The 19880-nt window shown below is 49.8% G+C and overlaps 1 protein-coding gene across 3 annotated transcripts; it reads right to left on the reverse strand.

Annotated features, from left to right (window-relative positions):
* Positions 1–475: 475 nt before the first annotated feature.
* On the reverse strand, positions 476–17961 carry LOC123348639 (DLA class II histocompatibility antigen, DR-1 beta chain-like). 3 transcript variants are annotated; one of them, XM_044986214.1, is made up of 7 exons: positions 17825–17961; positions 4092–4265; positions 3128–3403; positions 2547–2816; positions 2166–2453; positions 1500–1604; positions 476–1145 (listed from the first exon to the last, which is right to left on the reverse strand). In XM_044986214.1, the coding sequence occupies exons 2-7, from the start codon at positions 4162–4164 to the stop codon at positions 1018–1020; spliced, it is 1140 nt and encodes a 379-aa protein (XP_044842149.1). In that variant the 5' UTR covers positions 4165–4265; positions 17825–17961; the 3' UTR covers positions 476–1017. The 3 variants fall into 3 exon arrangements, with proteins under 3 accessions (XP_044842149.1, XP_044842148.1, XP_044842147.1); XM_044986213.1 differs by having other exon boundaries at positions 4092–4270; XM_044986212.1 differs by lacking the exon at positions 17825–17961 and having other exon boundaries at positions 4092–4496.
* Between the last annotated feature and the right edge of the window lie 1919 nt (positions 17962–19880).

Consider the following 19880-nt stretch of genomic DNA (forward strand, 5'->3'; position numbering starts at 1 on the left):
TTGCCTGGCCACCCGACGTTGATGTTGGTAAAACATCCCCTATGGTCCACCAGTGCTTGCAGCACCAATGAAAAGTAGCCCGATTTCTCAGCAGCTGACTGTGGAAGAGGTGGACGATAAGGTGCGAGGAGGTGAAAACGGCCATAACTGCAGCGGGCTCCATGCTCGCAGTGCTGTGGCGTCCGTGCTGTCACTGACCAGAAATGTGCACAAACAGATTGCCCGCAGGCGCTTTCAGGGAGGGATGGCGTGATTGACGGTTCAATGATGACAGTTACCCAAAACAACCCTCGACACATTTTTTCCCCCAGCAGGCATTGGGGGCTCTACCCAGCATTCCAATGGGCAGCGGGGACTGTGGGAACTGTGGGATAGCTTCCCACAGTGCACCACTTCCAAAGTTGACGCTTGCCCTGTTAGTGTGGACTCACAAAGTCGAATTAGTGTCCTTAGTGTGGATACTCAAATTTGACTTCGTAAGGTCGATTCCACAAATTCGACTTAAGTTGAATCGAACTACTCTTGTAGTGTAGACATACCCTAAGACCCCAGTCTCCATTCTTCCTGGGTTAGCCCACACATACACAAAAGGCTTGCAGATAAATAAACTATTTACAACCAATTATCCTAGTCAATGGGACCCATCGAGTTCCTAATGCCCCATTGACAGTCCTCACTGGTGTGACTACAACAGTGATACAAGTTTATATCTTATTCTCCTAACTCCACATATAGAAATAATACATGCAAACAAATAGGATGAACACATTTAGTAGATTACAAGCTTCCTAAGGACACGATACAAGGTACCATTTGCATAAAGCATATTCCATTTACATCATATTCACATTCATAAGCATATTTCCATAAAACATATGGAGTGCAACGTCACACTCCCCACCCTCTACTTTAGGGATATTCATTATCCCCCACCCCCTGCACCTCCCCTTTGCCAGGGATGGGCCATGTGGCTCCAGTCTGCGGTGACGGCCATTGCACAGCCGGCTCTGTGTCTGGTCACTCAGTGACATCTGGGAGAGAAAGTGCTGTGGACGAGGAGCCTCCTGCTGGCTTAGCAGTGGCTGGAGCAGAGTCGACAGTCTCTGGCTGTGTCTGTGCCGGGTGATACGGCCCCTTCTGGGCCCCTGCAGGGGAAGCCCAATCATCAATTGACTCATCTGGAGACCCCGCTTCCTGGGAACGAGGGTGTGTGTGTGTGTGTGTGTGGAAAATGGGGACCACAGCTGGGAGGCAGCTTCCCACAGCCACTCCCCCTTAATCCAGCCAGGGTTCAGCACGGAGCCCCCGGGATCTGATGCTAAGCAGGGCCAGACTGGCTTGGTACTTCGCTGGGAGACCAAGTGCTGCAGAGTAGGGGTTCAGCAGGGGGCGCCCTCCCCCACCAGTCAGTGCTGACCCCAGTACCCCAGTGTGGCCCTAGGGAACGCTGTGCTGCAGGGCACAAGCTGTGCTGCAGGGAAGGGGGGGGCATCACTCACCTGGCCTCCTCCTCAGGTACCAGCCCAGGGCCCCGATTCCCAGCAGCGCAAGGATGCAGCCAGCAACAATCACCAAGATACCAAGCTGGTTTGTGGCCTGGGAATCTGGAAATGTCCCGAGACAAACTGAGCCATGGTGCCCCAAAGCCCTTTTGCCTCTCACTTCCCCTGGGTCCTACCCCTGCACCTGCCTGATATCTCTGGGCTAGTGCCTCCATCCCCCAGTTGAACTGGCCCCCCCAGCCACCCATCCCCCATGTGTCTGCCCTGCATCTAGACAGCCCCGTCTCTGCCTTCCCCTCCCAGCCTGTGAGCCTCCATCTCTCATTGCCCCTCCCCTCCGTGACCCACTAGAACCCTTCTCTGCATCACCTCATTATTTGCCAACTGCCCCAAACCCCCCTGTGCTTTCCCCTCACCTCTGAACCCCCCCACTGTGCTCCTCTGCCTGCCCCTCCCCTTTGAACCCCCCAAAACACTTCTCTACCTACCCCTAGTACCTCTCTCTGCCTACCCATATCCTGGTACCCCACAAAACGGTCCCTCTGCATTTCCCAACTCCCTCTTCCCCACCCCTTGTTTCCATCTCCTCCCTCAGTAGGAGTGGCCCCATTCCTAGCTTTTCCCGACTGCTCCCCCTGTTCTGCCCCCCCCCCCAGTACTCACCCCAGGTCACCCTCAGAGGGGCAGCCCCCAGGCTGCTGTGTCTCACCACACACACGTGCTCTGCAGGGCTGACCCCCTCCTGCCCCAGCTCAATGGACACCTGGATCTGGAAGGTGGGGTCTCCATTTGGTCGGATCCCGCTGGTCAGCTGCTCCCCGAGGGCAACCTGGCCCCCCCGCTCCCAGGTCACCTCGATGTCACAGGGATAGAACCCCGTCACGTGGCAGATGAGGTGCTGCTGCCGGTCCTGGGTCTCTGGGATGAAGGCCACGTGCACTGAGGGCTGGGCTGGGGGGAAACCGAGGAAGGGATGTTAGTCACAGGGAATGGGATAGCAGGGGACTGCAGGTCAAGACTGAGGGGCACTGGCAGAGCTGTCACCTGTCTTTTGAGTGGTGAATGGCACAGACCTCTCCATCCAGAATCTGCATTGCTGCAGTGGGAAGTGGTTCAACACAGCAGAAGTCTCCCCTTCGCGGTTCCAGCGCTCAGCCACTCGCCAGGCTGCCGGGTGCACTGAGAACCAGCGGTTCTGGTCGGTCTGATGCTGCAGCATGTCCTCCCCATTGAGGGAATATCTGGTGACAGCTCGGACAGCACCAGTGGCATTGTCCAGCTCACAGGTCTTTAGGACTTGCATGTAGTAGGGCTCTGGGGGAAGAACGGCTTTGTGAGCAACTGAGCATGGAGCTGCCACCAGGGGACAGCATGGGGGAGAAATGTTCCCATGCACAGAACTCAGGATTCCTGACTCCCAGCACTCCCCAACCTGCAATCCACCAGGCCCCACTCCTCTCCCAGAGCTGGGAAAAGAACTGAGAAGTCCTGGATCCCAGCCTCCCTCCCTGACTCTAACCACTACGTAGCAGAAAAGTCACTCCCTCTTGTGTCCCCTCCCTCAGCTCCCTCCCACCTCCTTTGAGTTGCCCAACTAGTCCTAGTTCTGAGGGATGGGAACTCACCCGCCTTTGGGGAGCTGGCGTTCATCTCCCGCACCAGGCCCTGGTACTCGGTCTCCACCCAGGAGTCCCAGGCCAGGCACCCAGCCGTGCGTGCATTCCAGAACTGCTGGCTTTCCTGGTTCCCTGGGCTGTACCCATTGCGGGGAACTCGCCTGCGTGTGTTGCTGTCATAGACTGAGAACACCAGGTCATTCACCCTCATCACTTGCAGTCGCTTGGGCAGACCAGAGGCCGCCTGCGGGGAGATGAGCTGGAGATAGGAGATATGGTGAACCCCTGTAGGAAGGAGAGAGACCCAGATGGGAATGGGACCTAGGCATGTAGGACACCAACCCAAGGGGACCCTGCAGCACCCAGCCCTGGGGGAAAATGACTGGGATGGGAAATGGGACTGAGGTTGGACTTGCAGAATGCTGATGTTTTGTTTAACTCGTTTATGTCAAACAACATGCCAGATGTACCCATGAATCCATTGCTCGAGTTGTGCTGTCTGTCATATTTGATAGCATTCTGACTGTTCACGGGAATGAATGATCGGGGGGGATAGCTCGGTGGTTTGAGCATTGGCCTCCTAAATCCAGGGTTGTGAGTTCAATCCTTGAGGGGGTCATTTGGGGAAATGGGGTAAAAATCTGGGGATTAGTCCTGCTTTGAGCAGGGGGTTGAAGTAGATACCTCCTGAGGTCCCTTCCAACCCTGATATTCTATGATTCTATGAACAGGCAGGGCCGGCTCTAGCAATTTCGCCGCCCCAAGCACGGCGGCACGCCGCGGGGGGTGCTCTGCCGCTCGCCGGTCCCGCGGCTCTCCGGTGGACCTCCCACAGGCGTCCCTGCGGGAGGTCCACCAGAGCCGCCTGCCACCCTCCCGGCAACCGGCAGAGCGCCCCCCGCGGCATGCCGCCCCAAACACGCGCTTGGCGTGCTGGTGCCTGGAGCCGGCCCTGTGAACAGGGATCACTTACCAGCCATGGTGATGGAGCAGAGAGACAGGAGCCAGAAGGAGACCAAGGCAGGTTTGGGCCAAGGAGCCATCATCCTGGAGGGGGTAGGACTGCAGCTCTACAGGGTGGTGTCTGGGGCCAGGACCCAGAGAGCTGGAGAGGGCACGGCCACCCCTCCCTATGCTGAGCTCTCTGCTGCTCTGACAGGAAACACAAGAGAGGAAATCCAAACCCACAAGATGAGCAAACTTCAAGAGAGACAAATCAACCGTCCCTTCCCCGCACTTGGTGAGTCACAGGAAGCCTCACTCTCCAACAAGACCATAAAGCTTGAATAACTCCTACTGTTTGTTCCTAGTTGTCTCTGTTATAACCCGTTTACTTTATGGGGAAGTTTTCTGTGAGCACAGCAACAGAGTGGTCAGGTGAGCTAACCCACAGCAGTTGAAATGCGGAGGGAGTATCCAGAGATAACAGACTTGTGGGTGGTGTGGCTAAGTGTAGAAGGCTGGGACGTCACACTATTCAGGCTGCTGGAGCTGTGCCAGCTGCTCAGTTCTTCTAACCCGGAAGCTCCCGTGTTATCAACACTGCCAACAGTCCTGTATTACAAGGGACGTCCCCCATTTAAATAGAAAATTGCCTGTCCCGTACTCAATCAGTAGGGGGTGCTGATTCTCCTATATTTCAACAGCAGAGGATCAGTGCACATGGGGGCATCTTTCCACACTGCTCCGGACCCTGGCCCTTCAGTGCTGCGCAGGGAAAGCAGACTGGACCATGCTCAAGCCCCAGAGTGCAGCCCCATCTGTTTGCCCTATGCAAGCTCTGTCTGGCAATGCAAGTGGATGGAACTGTGTGCCCTGGGGCTGTGCTGAAGGGCCGGGGTCGGGAAGGGGCTCTGTCTGGCCAGGGCGTCAGTAGTCGCAGAGTGTAGTCTCCCTGCTCACAGAGTCTCTGCCCATGTTCCCAGCAGAGGAGAATAACTGCTGGTTGGTGGCTGCTGCAGTTGCAGCCTGGGGGAGTGAGACGGGCAGGGAGCCTGGTCCTGGCAGCCAAGACCAGCATCAGTGCTGCAAAAACCAGCAAGAAACACCCCTGGTGGATGTAGGTGAGTCCTGCTTGGTATTATTATTAATAATGATAATGATATCGGGAGGAGGGGTGGGGCGGGAGTACTAAGAAAACCGTCCCTTATTTTTGAAAAACAATGTTGGCAACCCTAATAGCTCATAAAAAAAGACCATAGGCACAGTATGGTGACAAAGGCACGCGGCCAGGTGCATTGCCTTCGAGGCACAGTCCTAACACCCTGGCTCCGTGGTGACAGGTAAACTAACGCACGGGTGCCCATTGACAAGGAGCGGTTCAGTCAGCAGTGGGAGTCTCTGTTGTCCCCTAGGCCCCACAAAGGGATAAGGCAAAACGCCCCAATATTTATCGACTGAGACAAACAACTTACATACCACCTGACGTGTTTCATGATATCTGCTTGTTACCTCCCCTTGTTCCTGATATCTTTGACAAAACATCCCTATATATGGTTCCATCAAACCATCTTATCTTTTACTAGATTTGGGTGTTTCTGTACTAGCCTTCTGAAATGTATTTACATAAATATCTAGCATATTATTATTTTGCCAATTATATATGGTTCACAGGCGGGGCCACCCAGAAGATTCAGGGGGCCTGGGGTCTTTGGCGGCGGGGGGCCCCCACCGCCAAATTGCCGCTGAGACCCAGCACGTCTGCGGCAGGTCCCAGGGTGGAAGCACCCCCTGCTACCGAATTACTGACGAAGACCTGGAGCAAAGGAAGCTCCAGGGGCCCAGGCCCTGCGAGAGTTTTCCGGGGCCCCCAGAGCAAGTGAAGGACCCCGCTCCAGGGACCCTGAAAAACTCTTGTGGAGGCCCCTGCAGGGCCCAGAGCCTGAGGCAAATTGCCCCACTTGCCCCTCCCCCACCCCCGGGCAGCTCTGTTCACAGCCTTTGGTTCAGGCCTCAGGCCCTGCACAAGGCCCCATGCTTCAAGTTTTCTCTCTCTCTACTATATTTGGATGTGGAGGATGTGGATGAGGGGCACGGTTATAGGGAGAAAGGTTGTGGCTGTGGATGAGGTGTGGGTTGCAAATGAGAACTGGTGGGTGGCAAGCCTTCCATTGGCTGTTTGTGAAAAATCTGTATTTTACTAGCTGATGTCGAGACAAATGAATGCGGTGCTCTCAAAAACATGCAGCATGGAGGTTTGAAGCTGTGGGATAAGAAACCTGTGGATTCTGGCCATTTTCTGGATCACAATGTGACGTTGTGCTCCATATTTTTATACAAATATGTTTATAAGAGTTGATATGATATAACTGGAATATGCTTTATGCAAAAGGTTTCTTGTAAGGTATCATTACAAAGCTTATAATCTACTGAGTCTGGTCATCCTATTTGTGTGAATGTATCTTTCTTGTATCTGAAACTAGGAATATGAAATATAACTCTGAGGTCCCATTGTAGTTATGCAAAGAATGGACCATGTGACAAAGTTCCTCCTCTACCTGGGTGGGTCCTGCGCTTATTGGCAGATTTGCTCACCTCGGTGATCTTCCCCACAGTCTGGGTCAACTTCTCCTGTGTCTGATCAGGAGTTGGGAGGTTTGGGGGTACCCGGGCCCGCCCTCTACTCTGGGTTCCAGCCCAGGGCCCTGTGGATTGCAGCTGTCTATAGTGCCTCCTGGTACAGCTGCATGACAGCTACACCTCCCTGGGCTACTTCCCCATGGCCTCCTCCAATCACCCTTTTAATCCTCACCACAGGACCTTCCTCCTGGTGTCTGATAATGCTTGTACTCCTTAGTCCTCCAGCAGCACACCCTCTCACTCTCAGCTCCTGGTGCCTCTTGCTCCCAGCTCCTCACACGCACTTCTCTCCTCTGGCACCTCCTCGCCTGACTGGAGTGAGCTCCTTTTTAAACCCAGGTGCCCTGATTAGCCTGCCTTGATTGGCTGCAGGTGATCTAATCAGCCTGTCTGCCTTAATTGGTTCTAGCAGGTTCCTGATTACTCTAGTGCAGCCCCTGCTCTGGTCACTCAGGGAACAGAAAACTACTCATCCAGTGAGCAGTATATTTGCTCTCTACCAGACTCCTGGACCCCACTGGTCTGGATCTGTCACAACCATTAATGGTGGATTTGAATCTTGATGGTTCCCATCAACCAGGACAATTGGTTGTAAATGGCTCTGTTTACTTGTAAGACTTCTTGAATACGTGTGTGCCAGCCAGTGGGTAATGAAGTCTCCCAGGACATGTGATCATGTCACCTGAACTGGAATCCATCTTTAACCTGGTGCTTTTCCATTGAGAAGGAGGGGTGGGAACCCAGAAAGAGGCAAGGGATTCCCGCCTTCTTCCAAAGCTATTAAAGGGGGTGGAACAGAACAAAGAGGGTCCCAGTCATGTGGACTCCCCGGCTTTTCACCTAAGAAGCCTGCTGGAACTGACAAGGTCTGTACCAGGGAAAGGATTGGGCCCAGAATAGGAAGGAGTCTAGTATGTGAATGAAGCTTATTGGAACATCTCTGAGTGTGAGATTTACCTGCATTCAGTTTCTTAATGTATTAGGCTTAAACTTGCGTGTTCTGTTTTATTTTGCTTGGTAATTTACATTGTTCTGTGTGTTATTACTTGGAACCACTTAAATCCTACTTTTTATATTTAATAAAATCACTTTTTTACTTATTAATTAACCCAGAGTGAGTACACTGACATCTGAGGCAAGGAGTCCAGGAGACATGCACACAAGTGACATAGTAACCATGATACTAGATACTATTAACTGTGGTCTAAACAAAGACTGGGAATGGTTGGGTCATTACACCAATTGAATCTATTTCCCTATGTTAAGTTCTCCTCACACCTTCTATGGGCCATCTTAATTATCACTTCAAAAAGTTTTTTTTCCTCCTGCTAACGATAGCTCATCTCAATTGATTAGACTCTGCCTGTTGGTATGCATACTTCCACCTTTTCATGTTCTCTGTATGTATAAATATCTCCTGTCTGTGTGTTCCATTCTATGCATCCGAAGAAGTGAGCTTTAGCTCATGAAAGCTCATGCTAAAATAAATTTGTTAGTCTTTAAGGTGCCACAAGTACTCCTGGTTTTTTTTGTGGATACAGACTAACACGGCTGCTACTCTGAAACCATAGTAACCATAGTGACTCTATGGTGACATAACTCTATGGTGACATAACCCACACTTAAACTGTAGATATGGCCTTAGGTATATGAAATGTTTGAGAGTATGAGGGTACACTACGATTCATTCAGGTGTTTCGGCTCAAGGCATTGGAACTGGCCTTACTGCACCCTACAGGCTCAGGAACAAAGAGGCACAAAAAAAGATATCACTTATTTATTACAATGTCTTGACTCAAGGGTGTACAACTCATGATTTTAAAATTCTTGTGGTTGTAAATGTATCTTGGGGGTGTAGATGTGTTTTCATTATATTTGAAAGGAAAAACTATGAGTGGGTTGAACAAAGAATTAGATCAGTCCCTCAGGATAAGTAGATTGGTTATTAGCCAAGATAATCAGCGATGCAGGCCCATGCTCTGCATGTCCCTAAACTGTCCCTAGACTGCCAGATGCTGGGAGTGGACAATGGGATGGTTCAATGAGTCACTGCCTGGTCTGATCATTCCCTTAGAAGCACCTGGCATTGGCCACTGTCACAAGACAGGATACTAGATTAGGTGGACTATTGGTCTGACCACCAATATTTACACCATTGGTGGATTGACTCAAAACAAAGTTTTGACAATAGGCCAGAAATTCAGTCAGAGTGGAAGTCAGATGATCCAACAGAATAAAAACATCTGCTCTAAAGATGAGAAGAAAAAATTAGAAGAAAAAATTCAGGGAATCCAGCAGCAGATAAGACAACTTGGGAAACTGCTCAGAGATTCTATGCAATCAGAAACAGTGATAAGAGATTCTTTTGTTTCTGAGGTTACTCGGATGATACTCGGAGAACTGCTGCCCCACCCCTCCCACCACCCAGCACAGCAAGTTTGAGTGCTTTAAAGCGCTAATGTGGACAGGCTCATCTCCCAGTGCTCAGAGCTAATCCCCTCATTGAGATGGATTACCAGGAGCACAGCGCTTTGAAATTTGTAGTGTAGACATAGCCTCAGTAGGTTAGACCAGATGTCCCAATTTTTGGGTCTTTATCTTATATAGACTCCTATTACCCACCCCCATCCTGTCCCATTTTTTCACATTTGCTGCCTGGTCACCCTAGTTAGACCAGACAAAGAGGAGCTGCATTGATGGGCCAGGGCCTTTAAGAACCCAGCCCTGGGAAGCCCCTGCTGAGAGAGCTGCTGTCTGTGAGAGGGGAAATAAAAAAGCCCCTTTGCCCCCCACCATTTTTGCAAACACTGGTGTCTCAGTCACACTGGGGTGACTGCTACCCCCTCTGCCCCTGACTGTGCTGGGTTTTGCCCTTGGTCACCCTCTGCCAGCACCTCACCCCGAACTTAACGCCTGCTCCTCCCCCCCCAGCCCTGATTTTGCCCTTTAGCCCCTCTCCTAACCCTGCCTCCAGCTGCCTGACCCCCCGACCAGTCAATTTCCACCCCGTACTCAGACTCTGATCACCCCCCTGCTCCGATTCGCCCACTTTGCCCCTTTTTAACCCCTGTCAAAAGCAGTCAGCAGAACCCTACGGGTATAAGGTCAGAGGGGAAGGGCAGTGGCTTCAGCAGATGTACTGAGCATGCTCAGTACGCCATAAGTAGCACATTTCTACAGAAGCAGTATCCTTCTTTACACCATGTTTAGCAACCCTCCGTTTTGCAACTAGGTGCAGTTTCCGCCACGCAACCTGACCATCTGGGCTACTGCTCAGGACTTGCTACTGCCTGGTCCATGAGGTTGAGAATCAGGAGGGATCAGGGCCGCCCAGAGGATTCAAGGGACCTGGGGAAAAACCAATTCTGGGGGCCCCTTCCATAAAAAAAAGTTGCAATACTATATTCTCATGGGAGCCCCTGTGGGGCCTGGGGCAAATTGCCCCACTCATCCCCCCCCCCCCACATCGGGCAGCCCTGGGAGGGATGGGGATTTTGGACAAAAACGCTCACGATCTGCTTCCTCCTTTCCCGCCTGGTCCAGGGGTTGCAAATCAGGAGGGATGGGGGTTTTTGGTCAAAAACACTCACGATCTGCTTCCTCCTGGCTAATGTGACAAATTGATCTATTGGATGATTGAGGCATAAATCAGGAGGGATGGGGTTTGTGGTTGAAAACACGCATGATTTGCTTCCTCCTGGCTAATGTGACAAATTGATCTATTGGATGATTGAGGTGCGCTGTTTCACTTGTTTGTGTGTGAATACATGAAAAGGGAGGTAAGGTTTGTGGGTACAGAGCATGCCCCTGAACCCAAGGTGATACCCGAGTGGCCCCTTTGTTTTTTTTCACTGGCTTCCACCTTGCTTATTTCCAATGACTTGGCTGCCCATGCACCTGCCACTGGTCCAGGGATGGTTGCGAATCAGGATGGATGGGGTTTTTGGTCGAAAACACTCATGATTTGCTTCCTCCTTGCTGTTTTTATAATTTGCATTATACACATGGACACAAATACAGAGAATAATTTTTTTTCAAATAAAAAACATTATTATAATCTGGTATATAAATTAAAAAAATTCTTTTGGTTGCATTATGTTTCAAACTAGAGGCATTGAAAATATATATATATATATATTATATATATTATATATATATATATATATATATATATATATATATATACCGTATTTATCGGCGTATAACACGCACAGGCGTATAACACGCACCTTCATTTTAAGGGGGAAATTTCAGGAAAAAAACTTTAATTTCAAATAAAGGACTTTGAAGCAAAATAAGGGTAGCTCAGAACTTGTTTTATTAATATTATTACCACTTATAAGGTAAATAAGGTTCGCAGGGAGGGGGGCTCGGGCTGGGCCGCTCGGGAGGGGGACGGGGGCTCGGGCCGGGTCGGGCCACGCCGCTCGGGAGGGGGGCAGGGGCTAGGGCCGCTCGGGGGGGAGGGGGGACGGGATCTCGGGCCGCTCGGGAGGGGGTCGGGGACTAAGGCCGCTCGGGGGCTCGGGCCGGGCCGGGCCGCGCCGCTCGGGAGGGGGGCGGGGGCTAGGGCGGTGCTCCGCGGGTTAGGGCCGCTCGGGGGGGGGGGACGGGGACGGGGTCTCGGGCCGCTCTGGAGGGGCGCGGGGGCTAAGGCAGCTCGGGCCGGGCCGCTCGGGAGGGGGCTAGAGCCGGGCCGCGCCGCTCGGGAGGTGGGGGCTCGCGCAGGCCGGGGCTCGGGGCTCAGGCCCCGCCGCGGGGGGGGGGGGAGAGGGCGGGGGCTCGGGCCGCGGGGGGGGGGCTAGGGCCGCGCTGCTCGGGAGGGGGGCAGGGGCTAGGGCGCCGCTCCGCGCCGCTGGGGGGGGCGGCGCTTTTCTTTTCTGCCTGGGGCGGCAGAAATCCTAGAGCCGGCCCTGTTAAGGTTATATCGGCGTATAACACGCACACATCATTTGCCCCCTATTTTCAGGGGGAAAAAGTGCGTGTTATACGCCGATAAATACGGTATATATATATATATATATATATATATATATATAAATATATATATATATAAATATATATATAAAAGAAGTGAACTATGCACATTTTTTGCAGTTGTACTCTTTCTTCTCATCAGTCAGGTAGTCTTGATTGGTTCCTTCTGTAATGCAGGGCATATGTGCCCACCTCTTGCAAGAATCATACTGGACCTCTGATAAGTAACAATTGAGAAAATGAAATCACAGAAGTTATAATGTTACACATACTTTGCATTCACTCATGCTATTCCTTCCACATGTCAGCATTACCTCACAGAGTGGACAGGGGGCTGCAGACAGGGGAGTTTGAGAGGGAGTTTGACAGAGGGAGGCTTACAAGGGTTAGGAAGACCCGCAACACCTGTGCCAGCACTGCTTCTGTCTCCTCCACCTGTGCCTGTAGCCAGACAGAGCACCTGAGCATGGATGCTTCTACCCACATCCTGGTGTGTTTTTTCAGGGACTGTAACTTGCAATTTCCACTTACTGATATCCAGGCTGGGGCAGGGGGCATCCAATGTGAAAGGTGCCTGCTTGTAGAATCTCTCAGGCAGCAGGTGGGAGAGCTACAGGAGGAGGTGGCTAGGTTGAGGAGCATCCGAATCCACGAGCAATTCCTGGACAGTGTCCATGTGGAGACAGCTGAGGTAGCTGTCCCAGTACACAGGACTGCTGACACACCACTGGTGGAGGAGGAGATGGCTCACGGTGGACATTGGCAGCTGGTTACTTCTGGCAGCAGGCAGTGCTTCACCCCTGCTCTGAACCCTCTCGCCGTGGTAATAGGTAACCGTTATGCTCTTCTTGATACAGGAGAGAAGGAATCACCCCCTACAGTAAAGGAGGAGAAGCCTCGTACCCCTAAGGCTGGGAGGTCTGCTGCCACCACTGCGAATAGGAAACGTAGGGTAGTGGTGCTCGGAGAGTCTCTGCTGAGGGGGACGGAGGCGCCCATCTGTTGCCCTGACATTTCATCTCGGGAGGTATGCTGCCTGCCGGAGGCCCGTATCCGAGATGTTACAGAGGCATTATCGAGGATTATCCAGCCCTCTGACTACTACCCCATACTACTCATCCATGTGGGCACAAATAATACTGCGAGGTGTGACACTGAGTGTATCAAGAGTGACTACAGGGCTCTGAGAGTACGGGTGAAGGAGTTTGGAGCACAGGTGGTATTCTCGTCGATTCTTCTTGTCAAAGATAGGGACCCGGGCAGAGACAGATGCATCATGGAGGTGAATGCCTGGCTGCAAAGATGGCTTCCTCGGCCACAGGATGCTATTCCAGGAAGGACTGCTAGGCAGAGATGGCGTTCACCTTTCGAAAGACCCTATTCGGACACAGACTGGCTAACCTAGTGAGGAGAGCTTTAAACTAGGTTTGACGGGGCCAGGTGAGCAAAGCCCACAGGTAAGTGGGGAGCATGGAGACCTGGGAGATAGGTCGGAAATAGGAGGGAGCATGGGCTATAATGGCAGAGAGAAAGGAGGGTCAGGGCAAAACTGGGAGGCAAGATCAAACCAGTATCTTAGATGCCTATATACAAATGCGAGAAGTATGGGTAATAAGCAGGAAGAACTGGAAGTGCTAATAAATAAATACAACTATGACATTGCTGGCATCACTGAAACTTGGTGGGATAATACACATGATTGGAATGTTTGTGTGGATGGGTACAGCTTGCTCAGGAAGGATAGACAGGGGAAAAGGGAGGAGGTGTTGCCTTATATATTAAAAATGTACCTACTTGGACTGAGGTGGAGATGGGCATAGGAGGCGGAAGTGTTGTGAGTCTCTGGGTTAGGCTAAAAGGGGTAAAAAACAAGGGTGATGTCATGCTAGGAATCTACTACAGGCCACCTAACCAGGTGGAAGAGGTGGATGAGGCTTTTTTTAAACAACTAACAAAATCATCCAAAGCCCAAGATTTGGTGGTGATGAGGGACTTCAACTATCCAGATATATGTTGGTAAAATAACACCGCGGGGCACAGACTATCCAATAAGTTATTGGACTGCATTGCAGACAACTTTTTATTTCAAAAGGTTGAAAAAGCTACTAGGGGGGAAGCTGTTCTAGATTTGATTTTAACAAATAGGGAGGAACTCATTGAGAATTTGCAAGTAGAAGGCAGCTTGGGTGAAAGTGATCATGAAATCATAGCGTTCACATTTCTAAGGAAGGGTAGAAGGGAGTACAGCAAAATAGAGACAATGGATTTCAGGAAGGTGGATTTTGGTAAGCTCATAGAGCTGCTAGGTAAGGTCCCATGGGAATCAAGACTGAGGGGAAAAACAACTGAGGAGAGTTGGCAGTTTTTCAAAGGGACACTATTAAGGGCCCAAAAGCAAGCTATTCCGCTGGGTAGGAAAGATAGAAAATGCGGCAAAAGACCAGCTTGGCTTAACCACGAGAACTTGCATGATCTGAAAAATAAAAAGGAGTCATATAAAAAATGGAAACTAGGTCAGATTACAAAGGATGAATATAGGCAAACAACACAGGAATGCAGGGGCAAGATTAAAAAGGCAAAGGCACAAAATAAGCTCAAACTAGCTATGAGAATAAAGGGAAAAAAGAAGACTTTTTAACAATACATTAGAAGCAAGAGGAAGACTAAGGACAGGGCAGGCCCACTGCTCAGTGAGGAGGGAGAAACAGTAACAGGAAACTTGGAAATGGCAGAGATGCTTAATGACTTCTTTGTTTCGGTCTGCACCGAGAAGTCTGAAGGAATGTCTAACATAGTGAATGCTAATGGGAAGGGGGTAGGTTTAGATGATAAAATAAAAAAAGAACAAGTTAAAAATCACTTAGAAAAGTTAGATGCCTGCAAGTCACCAGGGCCTGATGAAATGCATCCTAGAATACTCAAGGAGCTAACAGAGGAGGTATCTGAGCCTCTAGCTATTATCTTTGGAAAATCATGGGAGACGGGAAAGATTCCAGAAGACTGGAAAAGGGCAAATATAGTGCCCATCTATAAAAAGGGAAATAAAAACAACCCAGGAAACTACAAACCAGTTAGTTTAACTTCTGTGCCAGGAAAGATAATGGAGCAAGTAATTAAGGAAAGCATCTGCAAACATTTGGAAGGTGGTAAGGTGATAGGGAATAGCCAGCATGGATTTGTAAAGAACAAATCATGTCAAACCAATCTGATAGCTTTCTTTGATAGGATAATGAGCCTTGTGGATAAGGGAGAAGTGGTGGATGTGGTATACCTAGACTTTTGTAAGGCATTTGATACAGTCTCGCATGATATTCTTATCGATAAACAAGGCAAATACAATTTAGATGTGGCTACTATAAGGTGGGTGCATAACTGGCTGGATAACCGTACTCAGAGAATAGTTATTAATGGTTCCCAATCCTGCTGGAAAGATATAATAAGTGGGGTTCCGCAGGGGTCTGTTTTGGGATTGGTTCTGTTCAATATCTTCATCAACGACTTAGATATTGGCATAGAAAGTACGCTTATTACGTTTGCAGATGATACCAAACTGGGAGGGATTGCAACTGCTCTGGCGGGCAGGGTCATAATTCAAAATGATCTGGACAAATTGGAGAAATGGTCTGAGGTAAACAGGGTGAAGTTTAATCAAGACAAATGCAAAGTGCTCCAGTTAGAAAAGAAAAATCAGTTTCACACATACAAAATGGGAAGAGACTGTCTAGGAAGGAGTACGGCAGAAAGAGATCTAGAGGTTTTAGTGGATCACAAGCTAAATATGAGTCAACAGTGTGATGCTGTTGCAAAAAAAGCAAAAGTGATTCTGAGATGCATTAACAGGTGTGTTGTGAGCAAGACCCGAGAAGTCATTCCTCTGCTCTACTCTGCACTGGTTAGGTCTCAACTGGAGTATTGTGTCCAGTTCTGGGCACCGCATTTCAAGAAAGATGTGGAGAAATTGGAGAGGGTCCAGAGAAGAGCAACAAGAATGATTAAAGGTCTTGAGAACATGACCTATGAAGGAAGGCTGAAAGAATTGGGTTTGTTTAGTTTGGAAAAGAGAAGTCTGAGAGGGGATATGATAGCCGTTTTCAGGTATCTAAAAGGGTGTCATAAGGAGGAGGGAGAAAACTTGTTCACCTTAGCCTCTAAGGATAGAACAAGAAGCAATGGGCTTAAACTGCAGCAAGGGAGGTTTAGGTTGGACATTAGGAAAAAGTTCCTAACTGTCAGGGTGGTTAAACACTGGAATAAATTGCTTAGGGAGGTTGTGGAATCTCCATCTCCGGAGATATTTAAGAATAGGTTAGATAAATGTCTATCCAGGATGGTCTAGACAGTATTTGGTCCTGCCATGACCTCTCGAGGTCCCTTCCAGTCCTAGAATCTATGAATCTATATGTCTATCAGCATGATGAAAATGTTTATGGATGTGGAATTTTTACAAGAATCATGATCCTTAGGCAGTTTATGGCATTTATTTCTCATACAATTCCATGTTTCTTACCATTGTGCAATCCTCACTTTCCTTTTCACAGTTGACAAGGTTGCAATATATGCAGTAGTCCTCCATGCTTTCTTAAAAATAAATATAGCTTTATGAAATGATGAATAGGTTACAACCAGCCGACCAAGCACGTGCTTGGGGCGGCACTTTGTAAGGGGCAGCCAATCTTGGGGTGGCAGGGTGGCACACGGGGGTTGTTTTTCTTTTGGTTCAGCAGGGCGGCACTCGGGGGGGAGTTGTTTTTGTTTTAATGGAGCGGAGCTCAGAGGAGTTGGTTTTGTTTCGGTGGGGCGGCGCTCGGGGGAGTGTTTTTGTTTTTGTTTTGACGGGGCGGCGCTCAGGGGGTTGGTTTTGTTTTGGTGGGGTGGCGCTCGGGGGGGTGTTTTTGTTTTTGTTTTGACAGGGCGGAGCTCAGGGGGGTTGGTTTTGTTTCGGTGGGGTGGAGCTCAGCGGGGGTTGGTTTTGTTTCGGTGGGGCGGTGCTCGGGGGGGTGTTTTTGTTTTGACGGGGCAGAGCTCAGGGGGGTTGGTTTTGTTTCAGTGGGGCGGCGCTCGAGGGGGTTGTTTGTTATGGTGGGGTGGCACTCTTTTTTTTTCCTTTTGCTTGGGGCAGCAAAAAAGTTAGAGCTGGCCCTGGTTACGACCAACACTGAAAATGCAAATCTTGATTTATTAATTAATGTCAATACTTTAATCCAGTCACTGGTTTAAACATATCTTTTTCTTTTTTGTGAGTCACATTTTCTCAAATGTTTATTTTACTGCATCAGCTCTATATAAAAATACCAATTTCATTTAACTAGTCGATCAATAGCAATCATTCACCCCATTCAAATTTTTGTGTAGTTAAAGATATTATTGATTCATAGTCACCATTACAGAACCAAACCTGTGAGATATCCCACTTTAGGGGTATTAAGATAACTGTCTGCTACATGACATAATTCCACTCTTCCTGTTATCTTCACATGTGCCTAATGAGTCCACAGTACATGGTAGAAAGTAATTACTTGACTCCTTCATTAGAAGAATTGCTATATGTCTTCTAAATGCAGTATTAGCCTCTTGTGTTGTTTCTACCGGACTGATGTCTTTGTGCTGTAAATATGTTTCTGCAAACTAACAACACTGATATTTAGAATATGAATCGTAATTACCAGACGTGAAAGTGGGCCAGTCCAGCATACCAGTAAGAATCGGCCACCGGTACCGACCCGTACACGTCTGACATTACACTTCCGCTGTGGCAGTGCTTTATGCATTAACGTCGCTGCCTCCTTTATCCCATTCCCCGCCCCCACATCAATGGCCCTGCCATAGGGTCCAGCAACGCTGTTGCATGCTACTGGCAGGGCCACTAACAGTGGGGGAGCAAAAGAGGCCCTGTGTTCCAGCAATTTACAAGGGCCGGGTGCTCCTGGCCAATTCAGCAGCAGCTGTCAGGAAGGTCTGGCTGGTGGAATCTGGACCCCCAGCCCCGCACCTTCTGCCGGACACTCCATCCCTTCTGGGGGCCACAAGCCCACCCCACACACCTTGGCAAGGATGCCGGTGCAGTGCCCACTGGTAATCTCTGGCATTTACTTTCACCCTGGATAATTACACATACATAACAAATAATAATGGCAATTTGGTATTCAATACCTTTAAGATGAGTAGTCCGCAGTTGTGGCCATCACTTTGTCTGGGATGCTGAACAATTTTACTATTCCAATCAGATGAGGATTTGCTAGTTAATCGTTTGATGAAGTTTCTGAAATTTTTAGAGAGTACATTAGCGGACTGCAGATCCCCATAGTGCAGGGTTTCTCAAACTGGGGTCGCCGCTTGTGTAGTTTTGTACCGTCTGCTGCTGTCATGGGTGCTCCTGGCTGGCCTCGCTGAGGTCGGCCGGGGGCGCATGGACAAAAATGGGAATGACTCCCCAGGTCATTCCCTTCTTTATGTTTTGTCTAAAAATAGAGTCAGTCCTGCCTAGAATATGGGGCAAGTCTACTAGAGAACCAGAGAGCACACCCTCTCCGGGTCAGAGCCCCAGATATCCCGCAGAAATGATGAGCTGCATGCCATTCTAGGGGGTGCCCCTGCAACAACCCCACTCATTGCTTCCCTCCTCCCACACCCCTCCTGGGCTACCGTGGCAGTGTCCCCCCATTTGTGTGATGAAGTAATAAAGAATGCAGGAATAAGAAACACTGACTTTTTAGTGAGATAAAATGAGGGGGAGGCAGCCTCCCGCTGCTATGATAGTCCAGGCAGTACAGAATCTTCATTAGACATGAAAGGGGAGGGGGAGAGGAGCTCAGCCTCCAGCTGCTATGATGAGGACGTTTACCAAGCCTATTGCACCGTCTGCCGAGAATGACCAGGAGTCATTCCCATTTTTGCCCAGGCACCCCCGGCTGACCTCACCAAGGCCAGCCAGGAGCACTCACGGGCTGATGAGGACGGTTTTCAAGCCTTTTGTACCGTCTGCCAACAGGAAAGGAAGGGGAGGGGATGCTGCTGTTCAGCGCCGCAGCACCGCGTCTACCAGCAGCATCCAGTAGACATACGGTGACATTGAAAAAAGGCGAGAAACGATTTTTTTCCCTTTTCTTTCACGGGAAGGGGGGGGGGAACGGGATAAATTGATGACATATACCCTGAACCACCCGGGACAATGTTTTTGACCCTTCAGGCATTGGGAGCTCAGCCAAGAATGCAAATGCTTTTCAGAGATTGCGGGGACTGTGGGATAGCTGGAGTCCTCAGTACCCCCTCCCTCCCTCCATGAGCGTCCATTTGATTCTTTGGCTTTCCGTTATGCTTCTCACGCAGCAGTGTGCTGAGTCCCTGCTGTGGCCTCTGTCTATCATAGTCTGGAGATTTTTTCAAATGCTTTGTCATTTCGTCTTCTGGAATGGAGCTCTGATAGAACAGATTTGTCTCCCCATACAGCGATCAGATCCAGTATCTCCCATACGGTCCATGCTGGACCTGTTTTTGGATTTTGGGACTGCATGGCCACCCATGCTGATCAGCGCTCCATGCTGGGCAAACAGGAAATGAAATTCAAAAGTTCGCGGGGCTTTTCCTGTCTACCTGGCCAGAGCATCTGCAGCTGTTTGCTTTCCCCAATTCACAGAAACCCAGAGGACAGTACAGCCCTGAACCAATCAGTCCCCCTTACTCACCATTTCGGGGCTCCCATGGGTTATGTGCACTCTCTTTGGAATGGGATAATTATGCTATTGTGAAGACTGTTAATGTGACCTGCTTCAATGCGGGGGAACGACCCTGTCTGGTATAAACAATGCTGCCTCTGTTAAGTGTTGCATTTTGCCTTTACAGATGCAACCGTGAGATCTCGGCTGTCCGTGTTATCACTGGCTGAGAGACTACAAAACCTCCGGAAGAGCAAAAGCAAAGAAGACATGCTGCAAGAAGTGATGCACCAATCTCTCACAGAGAATCAAAAAGCGCAGGAGTGGAGAGAGAGGGAAAGTAGGATCCGCAAGGAAAATGAGGCACAAAGGAAAATGCACGGATTGGGTGATAAACATCCTGGAGCGCCAAGCGGACTCTATCCAGGCACTCATAGCCATGCAGGCGGAGCACTACTGCCCCCGCTGCCCTTGTCCCAAAGCTCTTTCCCTTGTGCCCCCATGTCAGCTCCAAATCCCCTTCCCCAGCAGCTGGGTTCTTACCACCACCAGCT

The sequence above is a fragment of the Mauremys mutica genome, chromosome 13, assembly GCF_020497125.1.
Source record: "Mauremys mutica isolate MM-2020 ecotype Southern chromosome 13, ASM2049712v1, whole genome shotgun sequence".
In the NCBI taxonomy this organism is placed as follows: Eukaryota; Metazoa; Chordata; order Testudines; family Geoemydidae; genus Mauremys; species Mauremys mutica.

Coding starts and splice junctions, on each gene's coding strand:
- LOC123348639 (XM_044986214.1), bottom strand. CDS start 4,164: ATGATGGCTCCTTGGCCCAAACCTGCCTTGGTCTCCTTCTGGCTCCTG. Junction 2,817..3,127: donor CGCCAGCTCCCCAAAGGCGG/GTGAGTTCCCAT, acceptor TTCTTCCCCCAG/AGCCCTACTACATGCAAGTC. Junction 1,146..1,499: donor GTACCTGAGGAGGAGGCCAG/GTGAGTGATGCC, acceptor CTTCCCCTGCAG/GGGCCCAGAAGGGGCCGTAT.